The sequence below is a fragment of the Sphaeramia orbicularis genome, chromosome 4, assembly GCF_902148855.1.
Source record: "Sphaeramia orbicularis chromosome 4, fSphaOr1.1, whole genome shotgun sequence".
In the NCBI taxonomy this organism is placed as follows: Eukaryota; Metazoa; Chordata; class Actinopteri; order Kurtiformes; family Apogonidae; genus Sphaeramia; species Sphaeramia orbicularis.
The window spans coordinates 48,145,734-48,160,499 of NC_043960.1; the positions used below are offsets into that span (position 1 = coordinate 48,145,734).

At 41.1% G+C, this 14,766-nt stretch overlaps 1 protein-coding gene across 4 annotated transcripts in view; it reads right to left on the reverse strand.

The window, feature by feature from the left end:
• Positions 1 to 137: 137 nt before the first annotated feature.
• ncln (nicalin) overlaps positions 138 to 14,766 on the reverse strand; it is a 131,455-nt gene continuing 116,826 nt past the window's right edge. Inside the window, exons 9-15 of one of the 4 annotated variants that reach the window (XM_030132094.1) lie at positions 7,658 to 7,836; positions 7,001 to 7,088; positions 6,854 to 6,892; positions 4,697 to 4,857; positions 4,203 to 4,256; positions 3,934 to 4,012; positions 138 to 721 (exon numbers count right to left, since the gene is read on the reverse strand). In XM_030132094.1, the coding sequence (XP_029987954.1) occupies positions 659 to 721; positions 3,934 to 4,012; positions 4,203 to 4,256; positions 4,697 to 4,857; positions 6,854 to 6,892; positions 7,001 to 7,088; positions 7,658 to 7,836 (663 nt within the window). In that variant the 3' untranslated portion in view covers positions 138 to 658. Of the gene's footprint in view, positions 722 to 3,933; positions 4,013 to 4,202; positions 4,257 to 4,696; positions 4,861 to 6,853; positions 6,893 to 7,000; positions 7,089 to 7,609; positions 7,837 to 14,766 lie in introns of all 4 variants that reach the window. The other 3 variants (XM_030132092.1, XM_030132093.1, XM_030132091.1) reach the window with 3 other exon arrangements.

The window sequence follows — 14,766 nt, forward strand, 5'->3', positions numbered from 1 at the left end:
TTCCATGTTTTGGAAGATGACTGTTTTCACATTCACTACAGAACCTCTGAACGTCCAAATGGTTCATTATCTGCTGACCATGAAAAGATGACAAACATTTTACACCAATTATTTATATGTATTGATAGGAATAGTGGATCAACAGGTATTAATCATTTTAGATCAGTAGATAGTTTTGTATGACGGTGGATGTTTGGGTCTTTAAGGGTTAAACCTGACAAAGCAATCACTTCAATCAATAGTTAGATAGATAGACTTTATTGATCCCAAACTGGGAAAATGCAGTAAAAGAGACAGGAGTGATCAGCAGTTATGACGTTACAACCTCTTAATTCAACTTAAACCTCTGAAGTGTGGATGCATGCCTTAGCTACATCACTGACATCATGAAATATATGAATGGAACATAAATGACAAGACATGTGGGAAACCAGGACAGAACAATGAAAAAGTGATTCCTGATTATTCTGGTCCGTGAGACCACATGGGTTACAGCTGGCAGCAAGACAGGATCTGACATCATAGATTTGAGTTCAGGTTGGATGAAGGGGGGTGGGGTGTCTGCTGGTATGAAAACCATCATCATTTCAGCAGCATTGTAACCTGGCTACTGTCTCTTACAGGACAGAGTTTGTTGAAGTGGACCAGGTCTGGAGACTTAATGGGTCTTGGTTTTGGGCTGAGTGATTCTACGGACAACGCTGTACAGGACTCCAAAGTTCTGCAAAGACAACACAGGAACAAACAGGGTTCACATATGGTTTTTCCTCTGCACAGACACACAACTGCCAGGGTTTACTAACAGCTGATAGCTTGGAAAACCTACTGTAGCACATTTCACTTCAGCTGGAAAGTCAATGTCAAGTATAAGAGGAATGAAAGCTTATGAAATAATAATCCAGAAAACAACAACAAACAGTAATACAAAGGCAAGGGAGTTATAATCAGGGGACCTGCAGGTCTGAGGAAGCTGAGGCTGACTTTTTAAGAATTTTTTCTGGTCATCTTTGGTCAAATTTCAGACCTTCCATTCATATAAATAACAGAACAACTGGCCTCATATTTATTATACACCAACATGCACAAAAAATACACTCAAGTGCTAAAAAAAAATCCTACAACACACTAAAATATACAAAAAATACTACGATATACAAACAGGGTATGTGTAAGTTTGATGATGCTGAGTTTTTTAAGAAAATATGAAATTCTATGAGTTTACTCAAAAGTAACTGTTAAGTCTCTCAGCTACACATTTAACAATTTTGGTTCCTCTTCACTGTTTTTCTAGCATTTTCTTGGCGGAGCACCCCCTACAGTTTCGGAGTACATATTCACTGTTGTAAAACCCACCATTAACTCTCCCCTCCAACGATGTGCATTCGTTTTCAATGAAGCCAGCGACGAGAAGAAAAAAAATAGTAATCAAATACGCTACTAGAGTGGAGCGGAATGGGAAACTTTAGCCGGACATTGAAGTTTCAGACATTTGTTTTCACTTCACACTGCTCTTTAGCTCTGTGGTTAATGTTAGCAGCTCTGTGCCAGCAGCTGCAGACGATGCCTTAAGGCTGGTTTATGCTTACTGCATCAGGGAGCTACGCGCAGCTTCACGCGGTCAATTGATGTCATTTTCGCAGCCCCGCCCCTTCGCATGGCTCATCTCAAGCGGAAACTTTCTGCGTCGCGCACCTCAGAAAATTTGTAAGAGACGCGCAGACAACATGGCTGACATTCTGGAGCTCCTGGTGGTAGAAGTACAGAAGTACAGGCACTTGTATGATTCGTCACACTGGGACCACCGCGACAGCCGTGTGGTGAACAATTCATGGAGGGAATATGCAGCGACAGTCAGCAAAGAGGAGGAATGGGCAAAAAAAAAAACCTGGAAAAATATTCAGGACAGATATGTAAAGGCAAAAAAGACTGCCAAAGGGAGAAGTGGAGACCCAGGAGGGAGCGGATTCTGAGAGAGTTGAGCTGGCTCTGGAATTTTATTAAACACAGGGAAACGGACACAAATTTCCCTCCGGAGGAGGTCATTTTATTGATAACTATGTGAGAACAGAAAACAAGCTGATGAATTTTCTTCTCTAGTTTTTTACTGTGACAGACCTGTGTTTGTGGCACACTGCCCCCTGCAGTTTGGGAATAGACACCAAATGGAGCCGCCTGGAGTATCAAGGCTGGTTTATGCTTACTGCGTCAGCGAGCTCCGTGCAGCTTCACGCGGTTAATTGACGTCATTTTCACAGCCATGCCCCTTCGCATGGCTCATCTCAAGCGGAAACTTTCTGCGTCACGCACCTCAGAAAATTTGTAAGAGATGTGCGGACAACATGGCCGACATTCAGGAGCTCCTGGTGGTAGAAGTACAGAAGTACAGGCACTTGTATGATTCGTCACACCGGGACCACCGCGACAGCCGAGTGGTGAACAATTCATGGAGGGAAATTGCAGCTACAGTCGGCAAAGGGGAGGAATGGGTAAAAAAAAAAAACCTGGAAAAATATTCAGGACAGATATGTGAAGACAAAACAGACCACCAAAGGGAGAAGTGGTGAACCAGGGGGGAGCCCAAGCGTCCCATGTATTCTGAGAGAGTTGAGCTGGCTCTTGAATTTTATTAAACACAGGGAAACAGACACAAATTTCCCTCCGGAGGAGGTCAGTTTATTGATAATTTTCTTCTCTAGCTTTTTATTGTTATAGGCATGCGTTTGTGGCACACTACCCCCTGCAGTTTGGGAACAGACGCTGCGCGGAGCTGCCCAGAGTATAAAAGCATCACATGTACTCTTGTGCTGACTCCCCACGTCTATTTTCCGCATGTTACGTTCGTGTGGCAAGCATAAACCAGCCTTTAGACAGCCGGTCTCTGCACACACAATCCGGCATGTCATTGTGACCTGTCTGGGCAAAATACCACAAAGAAGGGTAAAGTTTTTTGAGAAGAAGACGAAAGTCAATGATAAACATGGCGATAACAAAGGAGGTTTTACTAACAAGATGGTGCCTTGCCAGGAGGCCGGCCAGTAACAGCAGCTCCCGCTGTAATTGTGTGTTTTTTTCTGTAATTTCCAAGTTTGGGAAAAATAAAGTCCATCCATCCAATGTGGTTACTAATATTGATATTGAGAAGGGTAGTTGGAAGTAGAAGGGCTGTGCTCTGCGTCCGGCTCCAACGTGCTCCCCGCGTAATGCTTTAGATGGGCTCCACATCCAGCTCCAACCAATGACTGAAGAATTCCGTAAGTCAGTCGTCTTGCAAAGCTCTAATATAAACATGAGTTGCCTGGAAATTTCATTTGAAAATGACAAAGAGCCATACCGCAGTAAATGCTTGTACCGAACTGTGAGGGGCATACCGAATAGTACGACACGTACCGCACCGCTAGTGAATACATTTTACTTTCTGGAAGCTTCCTTACAAGTTGGGGGCTCATTACCTTAGTAACCAGCCGATCTCCTCTCTGCACCTGTGTAATAGTTTGAACAGTGACAGGCTGTGTTTAATACTGAATTATCTCAAGCTTGAATACTGGAATATTTACCCATACCTACAGTAAACATACTATGGTCTGTCTCTGACATTCTAAAACATCTTGCACACTGTTTTAACCTATTAATTAGGATGTTAATATGGAATTTTTGGACATTACCATCCACATTTGCCATTCCTCATAATGTAAGATTTTAAAGCAAATTAAAAACTTAAATAAGTTTAAAGGAATATATAAAATACACTTTTGAAATAAAGTACAAGTAATCCACACCATACCTCTGATAGGCCAGTGTCATTTTAAAGGATAATAATAAAGACAAATTAAAAAAATTCAAATAACTTGTTTTATATGTCCAGAATTCTGGAGCAATACCAGCCAAAACAAATGTGTGGTGTAAACTTCATTTACTGTGACTGAAGTGACTTACTTGGATCGCCAGATACATCATCCCCAAATAGGCTGCAATGCAGACGGCCAACAGCAGGTCAAAGATCGCAGGTTTCACTCTGAGAGGAAAACAGCACAGTGAGATACAGAGACAAGAGGAAAGTGACCACAAGACAAATGTGTGGCTGCTTTTAATGTTCATGTTAGAGCTTTTACTAGAATGAACCAAAATTTAAAAATACATTTAGCTCAAGATTGACTGAGACTAGACAGAGCATTTTGAGAAATGTGTGTGTAGTAAAAGTGTACCTGTATGCGTTCATTGTCTGCTTGAGCTGGTCATAAAATACAAACTCTGGATCCCTGAGGAGAGAGGGAAAAGACTATGAAAACATATCAACATTTAGACTATGGATTATTACATACCAACTCAAATGCCACCTCATAGAACATGAGGAAATCAAATAGAAAATAAACTAATTGCATATAATAAAATAATACGAAGTAAAAATTTATATTAACCATATATATTTTTTACCTTTCATCTCCACTCATTTTCATTTCATGAATTCTGTGTGGTATTAGTATAGTCCTAGCATAACTAACCATATTTTGGTCTGCAATGAAAAATATAACATTTCACATTCATTTTCTGGCAGATACCTAGAGGAGTTGGTTTAGAATACCATCAGTCCATTAAACCTCCAGAATGTACTCAAACAATTTTGCATGTAAATAATGACCGACTGGTTGGTTGGATGGATGGTGAGTAAGTAATGCTCCTGCTAGTTTCCACTCTATACCTTTTGTCTGCCTTGACGTAGTGTCTCTTGACGTCCTTGAGGTAGTGTGCCAGGTGGTACTCCAGAGTGGACACCACGCTGCTGTCTTTGTCCACCAGCTGAGCAGCTCGAGGCTGCGCCGTCAACCAATCGACCACGGCTGACAGATGCTCCTCCTGCACCTGCTGGACACACACCACACGCATTACACACAACAGACACAACACACACATTACACACACAACAGATGCACAAGTAGCATGAGTACAGACTAATCATATGTATGTGATGCAAATACTAATTTGACCCAAGTAGACTGCCAACCCATCACCCATCACTCACTTATCCATATAGTTATGATAGTGTTTATTATATAGTTCCATAGATGGTAGAGGTTTATATTATTTGTACTGTTGTAGTGGTAGTACATCCACTGTTAATACTTGTATTTGTAGTAGTAGTATTAACAGTCATGGGCCTTTGTTCTGCTTTTTAGTAATTATACTAACACCAGCCAATCTACTTTTGACAGTTCTAGTTCAGTTATCTGTGCATCAACTGCATCCATGTGTCTCTCCCTACTTCCCCCCAGTCTCTCCCCATCTCTATCGCTCTCTCTTTTTCTCCTCCTTTACCTTTATCTTATATATATTATAATATCTTATCTTATCCTTTAACTTTATCTCTAACCCAAACTGGTCAAGGCAGACAGCCATGCTCCAGGAGTCAGGGTCTGCTCAAGGTTTCTGCCTGTTAAAAGGAAGTTTTTCCTCACCTCTGTCACCAGTCACAAGTGTTTGCTCCTGGAGGATTCTGTTGGGTTTCTGTAAATTGGCTTAGAGTCTGGTTTCGACCAACTCAATATGTAAAGTGTCATGAGATAACTTTTGTAATGATTTGGCACTACATAAATAAAATTTGATTGATTGATTGATAATTACTGCAGTGATTACTATGTTTCTTTAACCCTTTAACTGATGCAGTAGCTTCTCTTTTCTTTAACATCCATCAGTTGGACAGAAGCATAAAGATTGGGCTGTGTTTAACGGATAAAGATCATGTGGTCTGATAAGTCCAGATTAACCATGTTCCAGAGTGATGAACACATCAGGATGAATGTGATGAAATGATTACTCATTATGCCTAGGGCTGACAGTACAAGCCTGTGAGATCAGTGTTACAATCTGATGCGTTAGTTGGTCAGGTTTATGTTCAGCACTGTCATGTGTCCATAAAATGAAGTAAACAAATACTGTGACATTGAATAAGTTTATGAAACAATGCCACAGAGGATGTGTGCCATAATCAAAGCTAAAGGCTAAATAAGACTAAGTCTAAATATTAGAGTGTGGGACATTTTGGCTAGTCGATGTATTTAGGTCCATCTATACAGCACTGTACACAATGTATCTATCATGTAGAATAACACAGTAAAATGTAACATTGTGAACATTCACAGTGGCATTCAACAATATTGTGTACACAGAAGCTCCACTTCAAGTGTTGGAGAATACAACTCTCACCACAGCATCAACGACCCTGACACTTAAGGTCATTAACACATGGGAATAACAACCTAGACAGACCCCTCCCCCTCAGGTTTATAAGTCTGTCCCCTCACCAGAAACAGAACTGGATCACAGATGAAACATTTTCAACAGCAAAACCCATCCAGTTGAACTTTGACAACAAAAGATGAACATCCACAAAGCAGGAAATGCAAAAAAATGGGGTTATTAATACACTTCCCCACATGGATAAATGAAGTTATTAAAATATTTTAATAAAGAATACAGCTATTTCAATTTTGGAAATGCCCTTAAAACATGTAACATGGCCATTTATCTGAAAAGCTAGAAATGATCCAAATCTCCAACATGACTTTCTATTTACATAAAAAAAGAATCCTGTTGTGGATGTTTTGATAGACCACAACAAAATGAGAAAGCTGACTCCCATCTGTTGTGCCATCGAATTCAACCACTCAGGTTTCATATTGTTACTTGTAATATTTTAATAATTAGATAAAAACAAGGTAAATCAGTCGTGTTCTGTCCAACTATGATACATCTGACTAGTTGTTGCATTAAATCACTCTTCCACTGTCCTTGTGGTATGACCTCAACCTTCATAACTAGAGGTATGTTTCTTGGTTTGGAGGTGGCTTCAGTGTCTTACCATTTGCTCTGTGAAGATTTGCAGGTCTCCTGGTGCACCCTGGACAGCAAAGTACAACATCAGCATTGCAGGAAGGAATTCCACTGTCTAGTACTTCTCTAGTATTCTTTTAGATGTGAGGAAATTGTGTAAATATTGTCTTTGTACCTTCTCAGTGAGGTTGTAGATCACCCTGGCTAGGGCTTCTGCCACCACTTTGGTGTTTCTGCTGAGTTTCTTCACATCAACATGAGGCCTACAAGACAAAGAGTCAGCAGAAAAGTTACAAAAGGAACCAAATGTGAAGCAGATACTTCAGACACAAGGGAAGGAAGAGAGAAACAGAATCTGCTTGGACACAAACAGGCTGAAATGCAATAAATTATAAACAGATGAACATGAATACCAAATTATTTAGAGCAAAGGCATAACATATAATATAATAACTAACAGGTTTACCAACAGACAGACTTGGACATAAAGATTAAAGAATGGAGAGTGGACAGGAGAGGTATCAAATCCCAAACCTTCTACAATGTTTGCAGATTTGATCAGGTGCATAAATACAGTGGTAGATGAGCTTTTGCAATGGTCAGGCTCCTACAATACTAGTCTACAACACTACGGGAGGATGGAGGGATTTAACATGTGACCAAAGACAGTGGGTCAGAAGACGTGGAAGATCATGAGACTATAACAACACACACAACGTGAAGAAAAGCGGTTAAAAAAAGGGGTTTTGTTTGGTGACTCAGAGACTTGGAGTAATGAACCCACCCAGCAGGGGGCTCTCCCGCTCCGTGGCGAGAGGACTGGGACACTGACCGCACGTCCATGATGCTGGAGCGCTGAGCCAGGCGGTGAGAGGGCAGGTGGGATAGAGTGAACGCCGGCAGGCGGCGGATCCCAAAGCGCTCGTGTTCCCAGGCCAGCATGTCATCGGCCAGGTTGATTTTCTTGTGGATCATGGAGAACTTCACCTCCGGGTACTGGCTGGACACCACCTGGGAGCAAACGTAAGGAGAAACAAACATTAAACATATCTGACAACACCAGGGGCCTATTGCACAAAACTAGGATTCAGTAATCCAGGATTACTGACTAAGCCACGTTCAACAAATCCAAAACAAGGGCGTCCAGGCTTAATTGGTTGCACAAAGAACAAGCCAGGTTGAACAGACAGATTCATCAAGCCAGGTGTAACTCACTCACTCTATGGAGAAGTGCGTGCATGAGGTTTTCTCAGTAGACCCTGACATCAATCACAGATTCACGATTCACCATGGCAACTAGAGCAGTGTACTTTTCCCGTTTGGTGCAAAACTCCTCATTTTGGCTTTTGAGGAAGTAAAGGACCAAATCAAAAAGAAAGGCAACACTGCCATAGTTATAAAAACGAGAGACAGCGTGGAAAAGGACTGCAGACCGCCTGAATGAGTAAGTAGTGCACAAATACACACACTGCTCTGCTAAAACCATCAGAATTACAATCCAAATAGTTAATTAACATCTATGAAAACGTAGTTGTGAAATTGACTGTAGATGAGAGTGAAATTGTGTAAATGTAACTCCATCAAACTGTGTAACTCTGTGATAAATAGATGAGCTCACTGACTTGAGTGAATTTACCTTTGGGATAAAGAAAGTTATCTTATCTTGATTCATGACTTTCTGATATTGTTAATTAACTTTTAAAACCCCAAACATCCATCACCAACCTAAATGATCTACTGATCTAAACTGTTTAATACCTGTTGATCCATTAGTCCTGTCAATACATGTAAATTATTGGTGTAAAATATAGTTTGTCATCTATTCATGGTCATCAGGTCTGGATGTTCAGAGGCTTCGTAGTGAACCTGGAAACACCGTCATCTTCAACAACACTGATTCACCAGTAAAACCCGTGGAGGTGGATCAATGACAGTGGATGGAAATGCTTGTTTTATGTTTAGTTAATGATAGATTTAACTGAAAAATTCACTTCTTCTGCAGTTTTCTCTGTTTTTGATATAATGCCCCCAACTTTAATCTGAGCTTTAATGAACATCTTCATGGTCAGAAAATTAAATACAGGAAAATACCTGATTTATACTGATAAGATACAAACTACAGAAGATATTATAATAAATGGTGATAAATCACTTAAGAAAGGTTAGATAGAGAGAAAATTCATTTGTGACCTGACGCAAAAGTAGCACTGGGCCTTTATGGGTTAATAATGAACACTGTTCATTGCTTGTGATGTGCATTGTTTGGTTTAATATTCTTCATCTTATCATTTCAGATGGTCAATGCTGACTGTGTCATCAGTGTTGTGTCAAAGTGGTCTGGCTTGGTCCATGACTCCCGAGTCTTTGGGACCTCTGGAATCTATCTGCGCCTTTCACAAGGTGAGCCATACAACCTCTATTAATAACCACTGTTTCCATCATATCTGTGCCCAGAATGTCATGGTATTTCTGAAATTGTGATGCTGAGGTTTTATATTGACAGGTGAATTGTCTGGTGTGTTTCTGGGGGACAGGGGGTCTGCCTGCCAGCCTTTTCTCCTGACACCATACATAGACCCCTAGGAAGCACAGCAGGCCTACAAACATGCCCATGCCAAGACAAGGGCCAGGATCCAAATGACATTTGGCCTCCTGAATGAACGCTTTCACTGTCTTCACCACTTCAAGGTCAGCCCTCTGAGGTCATGTGACATCATTGGGGCTGGTGCTGTCCTCCACAATGCGGGAGTGGAAGGGTGTGAACATTATTTGGATTGTCAGGTTGTTATATTGTATGGTGTGTGTGTGTATATATACACATGGGGGTGCGGACATGGGTTGTAGTACAGATGTAAATATAAATTGGTGTGTATGTATATGTGTATGTGACTGTTTGTGTATGGGTGTACAGGTTTGTAGGGGTGTATCTATGGATAATCATAATCTTATGTTGTATATCAAGTCATTAAGCACTTAACGGTCTGAGGACTGGAATCGGGGAGTAGGACTGGATAAGCAGTGGCTTCTTCCTACTCCCTTTCAGGCACAACAGTTGTTCTTTTTTCTATTATTCTATTTTTTATTTTGTTTTGTTATTTTTTTTCCCTATGTTTTGTACTATGTTTGTGTCTGAAATAAACTAAACTAAATACTGTGTGTATACACTGTATATACTGTGTGTATACTGTGTGTAACAATAGGAACTATTTATAACTATTTATGTGTTCTTGATTCCTACCTGAACTGAGTTAAGAGTGATACACCTACTGAGAAATGTAACTGCTGTGTTACTGAGGCATACTTTAATAAAAGTTCCCTGTGAGCTAGGGTAAGGCTCAACCATCGAGTTTGTATAGTCATTTGGAGACAGAACAAGCTGAAACATGGTGGCAGCGGTGCATTTTGAGCAGTGTAGACAGCACAGGTACCACTAAGCGTAGATGACGAATGTAGCTAAAGGAAGCTAAACGGCGCTAGCACAGCAGTGGAACAGTAAGAAAGTTTGAGCACTGGAAGTACAAGAATGGTTGGATTAAAACCGCCTCAGCAGTGGTGTATGGACTCTGCTAATCTCGTCAAGTCATGGAATACTTGGAAAAAAGAATTTAGGCTGTATATCGAGTTAGCGATGCTAGACGCAGAAGAAAAGGCATGGGTAAAACTTTTCTATTACCTATTACGGGGCAGAGAGCTCTGTGGGACGTTAATAGGCTCAGAAGCAATAGTGACTGTTAACGGCTTGATGGGTAAGCTAGATGAACACTGTAACCCAGTGTTTTTCAACCTTGGGGTCGAGACCCCATGTGGGGTTGCCTGGAATTTAAGTGGGGTCGCCTGAAATTTCTAGTAATTGATAAAAATAAAAACCTACTAATAAAAAATATATGGTGAGTTGAGAGAGACAATCCCAAAACATAAAAGACATGACAAACTCTGAAGCACTGCAGTACTGTTTATCTTTCAAATGTTCACTGTGGTCGGTTTAAGATGCTGCAGCTCTTTCATAATTCATAGTTTGAGTTATTGTTTGTTCAGTATTAATTGTCAGCCTTGTAAATACAAGCTGGACTGACTGTACATATCCTGACCAAGGAAAATAAAATTCTCACTTTGTGCAGTAATCTACACCTGGCTTTTCTGCCTCTGTCCATAATATATATTATATGGACTAAATGTCATCTAAAATTAACGTTTATTTTGCAACATAGTATAGCAAACTGGTACATGATCAAAAAAAGTCTCCGTTGTGAATGTCTGGGGTCGTTGTGATGTTAAAATGGGGTCACGAGCCAAAAAAGGCTGGGAACCACTGCTGTAAGCCCAAAGTAAATGAAACAGTGGAAAGATAGATGTTTTACACGAAATCAAGCTCCGGGAGAATCTATTGACAAGTCTGTGACCAAACTGAAAACGCTGGCTAGTACCTGCAATTTCGGGCAATTAAAAGATTTGTTAATACGAGACAGGACTCTGCGGCACATACAGCTCAAGTTGGAGAGAACGACTACTTGGAGAAGATAAACTGGATATGGACAAGTGTCTACAGATTTATAGGTCAATGGAGATCTCATGTGTACAGCAAAACAATAGAAGGATGTGGTGCAGAGGATGTACATGTGATTAAACAAGCGACGAGGAATTTCAAGATCAGAGAAATATCTTGTAAATACTGTGGAAAAACACATACAAGACTAAAGCAAATGTGCCCCGCTTATGGGAAAAAATGCAAGAAATGCAGAAAAGACAATCATTTTACAGTGAAATGCAGGAGCAAAACTGGAGTGAAAGAGCATAAGGAAACAGTTCACACAGTAGCAAAGATTGATTCAAACTCAAGCGAGGACATAATGACAGTCACAGCAGTAACATCAACAGCCGCAGAAGTGAACCAGATCAGAGAAAAACAAAAAGGTAAAACTGAGCAACTGTATGCTGGGATGATTATTAATGAGAGGATTGTGAACTTCCAGATTGACTGTGGTGCAACCTGCAACGTCATTCCCATCACTCTGCTGAATCCGGATATGAAATTGGAGCACACGGACAAGGTATTGGTGATGTACAATAAGTCAAAGCTGTGTCCATTAGGCAAGTACATAGTTAAGATGACAAATCTAAGGAATCAGAAAAAGTACAGAGTTGAGTTTCAAGTTGTTGAAGAAGATTGTAAAACACCTCTACTAGGTCGCAGGGCAAGTGAAGCAATGAAACTCATTCAGGTCCAATATGACAACATTTATGCACTAGATAGTATTTTGACAAAAGAGCCAGAGTAGAGAGACAAATGGCAGCTGGAGGAGGTAAAGACTGAGTTTCAGGACGTGTTTACAGGTGACGGCTGCTTACAAGGTGAATATAAACTGGAAGTTGACACAACTGTGCAGCCTGTCAAACTCCCAAAATGCCGAGTCCCAGTGGCAATGATGAAACCAAAGAGGAACTCACAAGTCTCGTGGACAGACAGATAATAGCACCTGTGGAAAGTAGCACAGAATGGATCAGTGGCATGGTGTCAGTGCAGAAGCCCAATGGCAGACCCAGAATTTGTATTGACCCCAGACCACTTAAAGCTTTAGAGAAAACACTTTCCACTTCCAACAATAGACGACGTTCTACCAGACCTAGATGAAGAGTCAACCTATCCGACGACATTTGCAACTCCCTTTGGTCGTTTTCGGTGGCTAAGAATGCCAATGGGCATCAGTCCAGCACCTGAAGTTTTTCAATGTAAATTAACTCAGGCACTCGAGAACTTACCATGCACCTACATCATCGCGGATGACATCCTGATCACAAGTGAAGGTGACACAAAACAAGATGCAGAGACCATGACAAAAATTTAAGACTTTTTCTAGAAAGGCGCAGAGAGAGAAACATTAAGCTAAATGCAGATAAACTCAAGCTCAAGAAACAGGAGGTCATTTGCTCACAGCAGAGGGACTCAAAGTTGACCCAGAGAAAGTGTGCGGTGTCACTGAAATGCCAACACCAACAAATATGAAAGGTGTTCAGACTGGTAGGATTAGTGAACTATTTGTCCAAGTTTCATGAGCAACTGTCAGATGATTGTGAGATACTGCGACAGCTCACACACAAAGAGAGTCTCTGGGAATGGACAGAAGTGCAGGAAAATGTATTCACAAGAATCAAAGACAAGATAACACATGTTCCAGTACTGAAATACTACAGCCCAGAAGAAGAGTTGACATTACAGTGTGATGCAAGTGAAACAGGGCTAGGAGCAGCACAAGGTGGAAAACCAGTAGCATATGCCAGTCGTGCTCTGACAATGATAGAAAGAGGCTATGCTCAAATTGAAAAAGAATGTCTGGCTATAGCCTTCGGCATGGAAAAGTTTCATCAATACACCTATGGCCGTCTCGTCAGTGTTCAGTCAGACCACAAGCCTTTAGAGAACATTATCAAGAAACCACTGATAAATGCTCCTAAGAGACTGCAACGCATGCTACTGAGATTACAAAAATATGATCTGAAAATCACATATGTTCCTGGATGTGACATGCTACTGCAGACACTTTAAGTAGAGCCTACCTGCAAAATGCCAACAAAAGTCAGACCGAGTTGGAGACCGAATGTGTCAACATGGTTGATTATGTGCCAATATCAGCTGAAAGAATGGACATTATATACACAGCAACAAAGTCAGACCTAAAACTACAGACTCTGATCAAAACAATCCAGCAAGGGTGGCCGAAAGATAAAAAAGATGTACCTGTTGAAATAAACTTTTACTCATTACAGGATGAACTGAGCACCCAAAATGGACTGGTTTTCAGGGTTGAGAGAGTTGTGATTCCAGACTAGCTCCAAAAAGACATCACTCAGCAGATTCATTCTTCTCACCTGGGGACAGAGGGGTGCCTAAGGAGGGCAAGAAACTGCGTCTACTGGCACGGTATGAACAACCATATCAAAAAACACATAGCTAAATGTGACACATATCGGTCTGTAGACAAAACAACAAAGAGACACTACAGCCACATGACATCACTACAAGACCATGGGCTAAAGTTGGAACAGACCTGTTCACTTTTAACAACAAATGCCGCGTTTCCACTACATGGAACTAGCTCGACTAAGCTCGGCTTGGTATTCCTGGAGACCGTTTCCATTACAGGATACTACTAACTTTACAGTACCTGGACGTCATAGCGATGCCGCACGTTATTTCCGTATCGTCTGTTCAGAAAGTTGCTGATAAACTTGCTCGTTGCGTGTTGTCTCGTCTGAATTTTTACGTCGGCCATCAAAGACTGAATCTCCTCGACCAACCATGGTGTAGTTTTGGGGTGTTATCATGTGGATTAATGTACCGCTATATTTACTGTCAACTTCCCCATCTGTTTTTTGTAAAACGGCGGGTCACAGAGAAAATTGCCTGACCAATCAATGGTCTGCTGTGTTATATGTCACGGTTTAGTATCGCTTGGAACCTCGGCGGAGGTGATATCAAAAAACTAATACCAGGTACCTGATTCCAGGTCCTTTTTCATAATGGAAATACAAAAAGGCAGAGCTGAGTCGAGTCGGTACCACGCAGTGGAAACGCGGCAAAAGAGTACCTACTGACTGTGGATTACAACTCCAGTTTCTGGGAGGTGGACTACTTGCCAGATACAAAGTCAAACAGTCATTTGAAAGCTGAAAGCTCACTTTGCACACCAAGGTATTCCAGATATTGTCTTTTCAGACAATGGACCCCAATTCAGTTCTGCAGAGTTCGTGAATTTCAGTTGCAAATGGGAATTTAGACACATAACTTCCTCTCCTGGCTATCCGCAAAGTAATGGCAAGGCGGAATCAGCTGTTAAAACTGCCAAACGACTCACGAGGAAGGCAAAACTGGCTGGACAGGATCCATATCTAGCCATTTTGGACCATCGCAACACCCCAACCCAAGGTTTGGGCACGAGCCCTACA